Consider the following 5,606-nt stretch of genomic DNA (forward strand, 5'->3'; position numbering starts at 1 on the left):
GAGGACAAGGTAGTTTGAGGGGCCCTGCCGGAGTGGGGCAAGGGGGGCCGATATCCCAGCAGGGAGGAGTTCCAGAAGGGGCCATTGTTCCAGCTTTGAATTTCTCCCGGAATGGTGGGTGTGGGGAGGGGAGCCATTTGCCTTCTCCACGTCCCTCTTCTGGGGTGGGTCCCAGAGCCCTGGCTGTGGGGACCCATGGCACTGCTTGAGAAAAGACTTCATGTGTCAACTTTTCCAAAGCTGGAGCTTTCAATAAGCTGTACAACTTCCCAACGAGATTAGGACCACCTGGACCTCGTCATCCTTCTCATCTTCCTTATCCACCCCACCGTACACCCTGGGGACCGATGCTACCAGACGTGATGTCACGTAAGCCGCTTTCTGACCCTCTGAGGGCCTAGTTTCCTCAAGATGAACCTGCCCATAGAGTTGGATGAGATAAAGCACCAAGCACAGGGCTAGGCACAGACCAGGGAGAGTTGCTGCAAGGTATGACATTAAATAACGTGTCCTTTATTTTTACTGAACTGGATTCATTTACACTCTGGAGGCTGGCTCAGGATGGAACGTTCTAGAAAGGGAAGGTTTCCTCCATTCCCAAAGCCAGGAGTAGTCCCTTGAGCTGTTTCTGATCTCCAAATCTGGACTCAGACACAGCCGCAGGGCCAGGCTGGACCCTGTCTCCTCAGCGGTTTCCCTAATAGCATGCTCTTCTGGTTGAAAAATCTCTTTGCAAAGGCTTGTCCAGATTGGCAGGGGTTGTGGGATTGGAGCTTGGTGTGGCAGGTGGCAGTGATGGCTGGAGGGCTTGCCGATTGCTTTGAATCCTGACTGCCTTCTCCCTTTCTGTTCCTGGCTGTTCCTGCACTAATGCCTGCGTCAGGGCCATCAGCTACCACATTTCTTGACGAAGTGTCTCATGACATGGACTTAAGAATCAAAGGTACCTCCAGGCAGCAATAGATTCTGGCCCTATAGCTGGGAGACCCTGAGAGGGGAGAGCCCGGGGAGCTCTACGAACCTGTCGCGTGGGTTTCTCGACGGAGAGGGAGCCCTGCCACATCCAACTGCTACTCCATTCCTCAACCCACCCCTCCCCAGGAAGGGGCTGCCTAAACCCAGACTTCTTCTTCTTTCAGAAACAACCACGGCATCCCCACGCCCCAGTAAGTGCCAGCTCCCCTCAGCCCCCCTCACCATCCTCACCCCCAGCCTGCTCTACCTGCCCCCAGAACCACACCTGCTGTCCCAGCCCCCATCCAGGCTCCTTCCGTCATCCTGCCACTGCTTGGGCAGAGCGTGGACCGGCTCTGTGTGGACCTCAAGCGCTCTCAGGGACCGACAAACCTGCTCTCAGACCCTGGCCAAGGTGAGAGGTGCACACCCAGTCATATACCCAGAGAGACCCGGGCACCATGCACCCCCAACTTCCCACCCCGGAAAAAAGGGTGGGAAACGTGCCCGCAGAGACTCACGGGCAGTCCTCGTCCCAGGTGGTAACGTGGCCACGCCCCTGAGCACCGACACTTGTGCTCATACGTCTTCCCCACAGACCTTTCACTGGGCACCACATATGCAGGCCTGAGTGGCCTGCACCCCAGGGTGACCAGATGTGGGCTTGCCCCCAGGCACTGCCATACTTCAGGGGTGGGGAGACAGACCTGGGCACAGAGCAGCACAAGGGCCTGTCGTCCGTGCCCAGAGCGCCGTGGAGACGAGCCCAGAGGAGGAGATGAGAGCTGCCCTAGGGTCAGGGGAGGCTACACAGGGTCATATGGGGGTGACTGGGCCTTGGCAGAGAAATGGGGGGTCCACAAGGTAGAGGAAGGGGTAGGCAGAAGCACAGAGCCCTGAAGGAGGCTGGTGGGGCTGTAGGGGGTATGGAGGAAACAAATGGGGGGAGGAGGTAGGTGCGCTGGCCAGACCTGCCCCTGAGTCCCCAGAAGGGTGGGGCTGAGCTGTCAGGTCAGACGTGGGGACACACAGCACTCGGGATGCTCAAATGCACACCTGCAGAGCCACTCACAGTCAACAAACATCTACGGCCCCCTCGTTTCCCCCAGACCCTCACACACTGTCTCCCACTTCATCACGCCAGGCCCAGAGTCTGTTTGCTCCCTGAGGCTAGGGAGCACTGATTTTCCCTCCCACTCTTGGCCATGGTGCCCAGCTCAGGGTCAGGCACACTGCAGGGGCTTCACGCGCGTTTACTGACTTCACACGAGACCTCCCTCCTCAGAGGGCTCGTCTGAAGATGGCTGTCACCCAAGACTTGGGGGCCCCTCCGAAGTCATAGGGAACCAAGGGATGAGTGGAAAGACTGTGGGAAGCAGGCCCGTGGTGTGAGGGGAGGCTGGGGAAGGGGACCGGATGTGAGTGGGTGAAGAGCGGCTCTGGGGGTTGTAGCTGGAGGGACCACCTGTTCAGGCCAGTGCCCAGCTGGGACTACAGCTTCGACCTCTCTGCTCCCGGCCCTCTCAGGGATTGAGGTGACTGGCCACTATGAGACAGAGAAGGCCCACTTCTCGTGGATTGAGGTGACCTTCAAGAAACCCGAGCTGCAGGTTCGTGCATCCCCTGAGCACGTGGTAGTGACTCGGAACCGAAGAAGCTCTGCATACAAGTGGAAGAAAACTCTGTACTCTGTGATGCCAGGGTAAGCCACAGTCTGGGGACCGGCGATGACCCCTCACCCCATGTTAGCTGGTGATGGGACGCTGCAGGCCTGGGGAGGGAGTGGCTGGGCATGAGTCCTCTGCAGTGGGCCGCACCCACAGGAGGGGCAGAGATGCACAGAGCTCTGTACATACCCCTCCTGCTCTGGAGGGTGCCAAGGGGTTGTCCAGGGGACCTGGCTACCCTCACACCTAACCCAGGTCACTGTCCTGTGCAGGGGACGGTGTGGTTTGGAGCTGCTCTGCTGAGTGACCCTAGGCAGGCTGCTTAGCCCCTCTCACTTCTAACTAGGGATAATCATCCGGCCCTGAGTCGGAGGGCTGAGGGGATGGTCCAGTGAGAGAATGTGGTCGGGATGCGGGAAGGTGTACTCTCTACGTGGTGAGGTAACCCTGACAACGAGAGGTTGGAGAGCGCTGTCCATCAGGGGAGGTTACAATTGTCATCCTTAACTTTGAAGCTCTATTGAGGAGAGACAGGTCCCTCTGACATCAACACCGGGCAGCTGGTGGGTAGTGGAGAAGGATGGCGACCTCTTCTTGTGGGGCTTCCCCTGTGTGGAGCCTTGCAGAGGTAGCTCTCCTGCTCTGGGAGTCACGAGGGGCCTGGGAGGGAGGCCAAGGACCCTGGCCCTCTTCGAGCCGCGTTCTCTGAGCCCCCAGCCTGTGCTGAGTATGGAGAGCCTTGTCCGCTCCCTCTCACCCAGCCCCTCTGAAGAGACTGGTTCCCACTTGATACATGAGTGCATACCTGGCAAATCTGAGGGGCTCACCTGAAAAGCTCCCAATTTCATAAAAGGTCTTAGTTTCCTGCTATCTGGTAGACACACAAAGATCAATAGCATTTCTGTGCCTTGGACATACATACTAGAAGATGGAATAAAGGATTCCTATCAATCGTGGTGATCGAATGTCCACATACTTTCATGAGCTACAGAAGGTGCACATAAAGAAAAATAGACCACGGCTTTTACACTGAACTCTGTCAACAAGACGGTGTAAATTTAGGGCGTTTCCATTGAAAATAACCTCAGAGTCACAGCAGGGTCTTATTCAACATGCTTAAAGGAATCTAACATTCCTAAGAAAACAAAAGTGGTAATCATTTCAAAGATTATTTTAAGTAAAAAAGGAAGGCATTCGAGAAGGACTTGCCCTTCTAGACCTTAAAACACATGATTAAACACTGATCATCAGAAGAAAGTGGCACTATAAAAAAATAAATTAAATAAATAAAAATAATAAAAATAAATAAATAAAAAAGAAAGTGGCACTAGCCATAAAAACAGAAGGGACAGAGGAAATGTATCCTTGAACCCCTAAGTCATATAATGCATGAGAAACCAAATCTAAGAAAACCAGAGGGAGAGGAACCATTATCTCATGTTATAAATAATCCTGGGATAGGGGACTTGCCTGGCGGTCCAATGGTTAAGACTCCACGCTGCCACTGCAGGGGGCATGGGTTTGATCCCTGGTCAGGGAACTAAGATCCCGCATGCCATGCGGCACGGCAAAAAAAAAAAAAAAAAAAAAAAAAAAAAAAAAAAATATATATATATATATATATATATATTTATATATATATATATATATATACACACACACATATATAAAATGCTGGGATAACCAGGTATCAGTAAGTTAACATTGGTCCCGGTTGACTGAGGAAACTGAAGCCAAGAAGATTGAAGGGACCTCCCACCAAAGGCCACACTAGGAGATCCTGAGGACAGGAGGGTAGCCCCTGCCCACTGCCACGCTGCTGCCCAGGCCCCCTGCGGGCACCTCCTTGCTTCCCTTCCTGCTCAGAACCCGGGTTTCCCCACAGTCTCAAGATGACCATGGACAAGGCGGGGCTTCTGCTGCTCAGCAACCCTGACAGAGTGACCATCGGCCTGCTGTCCTGGGACGGCCCTGGGAAGGGGCTCCGGCTCCTTCTGCGGGACACTGACCGCTTCTCCAGCCACGTCAGTGGGACCCTTGGTACGTGGCTCGGGACGTCATCAGAAGCCGCCTCTGCCTGTGAACAGGCAGTGCCATCACCTCTGCACGTCCCCCAGCCTCCCTCCGTCTTTATTCCTCGCTGACCCGCCCTTTGTGTCTCAGGCCAGTTTTACCAGGACGTGCTCTGGGAGCCCCTGGCTGCAGCAGATGACAGCAAGCGAACACTGAAGGTCCAGGGCCATGACCACTCTGCCACCAGGTGACTCAGCACAACAGGCCACTGAGCCCGGCCAGGGGTGGGGCCGGGAGCCGGGCTCTGAGACCCCCATTCCTCTGTCCCTGCCTGGGAACTAGACAGTCAGGTGTCAGGTTAGACAAGTCTGACCCAGCTTTCAGTGGCCCCACAAACGGTGGTCAACTCAGACCCACAGAAAACATACCAGCCCAGAGATCACTAGAGTGAGTTGGGAGCAGTAGGAAACTCCCCCTGAATTCCCAGAGCCCTGGCCCCTGGAGACCACACACAGCTGGGTGCCCTTGGGTGGCCAGGCCTTGTCAGCCTGTGCTGGAGGGAACTCTAAGGGACCCCAAGACCCTCCACCTTCCACATTCCTATCCCTAGCTGTCTCCCTCTCTTCCCACCCAACCTGAGACATGCTGACCGCCCGTCTGTCTGTCCATCCCAGAGAGCTCAAGCTGGATTACCAAGAGGGGCCCCCGGGAACAGAGATTTCCTGCTGGTCTGTGGAGCTGTAGTTCTGATGCAAGGAGTTATGCCCACCACCCGTGCTGCCTGCTGGGTGCAGATGGCTGCCACCCTGCGACCACAGGGCCACCTGTGGGTCCTGTAACATCATGGGGAGAGATATTTGCGCTCATTAAAATAAAAAGAGGTGGTGTGAACCCAGGGAGTGGGCATCTCTGGTCCCATCTGGCCAAATCCCAGCGCCTCAGGATCACGTCCTGGACACGTAGCATTGTGTA

General features: G+C 55.2%; 1 protein-coding gene across 1 annotated transcript in view; it reads left to right on the forward strand.

Moving 5' to 3' along the window:
* ITIH4 (inter-alpha-trypsin inhibitor heavy chain 4) overlaps positions 1 to 5,525 on the forward strand; it is a 14,966-nt gene extending 9,441 nt beyond the window's left edge. Inside the window, exons 14-21 of the mRNA XM_082637696.1 lie at positions 216 to 369; positions 884 to 943; positions 1,140 to 1,166; positions 1,253 to 1,369; positions 2,482 to 2,656; positions 4,507 to 4,661; positions 4,785 to 4,881; positions 5,309 to 5,525. Of these exons, the coding sequence (XP_082493822.1) occupies positions 216 to 369; positions 884 to 943; positions 1,140 to 1,166; positions 1,253 to 1,369; positions 2,482 to 2,656; positions 4,507 to 4,661; positions 4,785 to 4,881; positions 5,309 to 5,378 (855 nt within the window). The 3' untranslated portion in view covers positions 5,379 to 5,525. The remainder of the gene's footprint in view (positions 1 to 215; positions 370 to 883; positions 944 to 1,139; positions 1,167 to 1,252; positions 1,370 to 2,481; positions 2,657 to 4,506; positions 4,662 to 4,784; positions 4,882 to 5,308) is intronic.
* The last annotated feature ends 81 nt before the right edge of the window (positions 5,526 to 5,606 follow it).

This window comes from Mesoplodon mirus (assembly GCF_964341445.2).
Source record: "Mesoplodon mirus genome assembly, chromosome: 12".
Taxonomy (NCBI): domain Eukaryota; kingdom Metazoa; phylum Chordata; class Mammalia; order Artiodactyla; family Ziphiidae; genus Mesoplodon; species Mesoplodon mirus.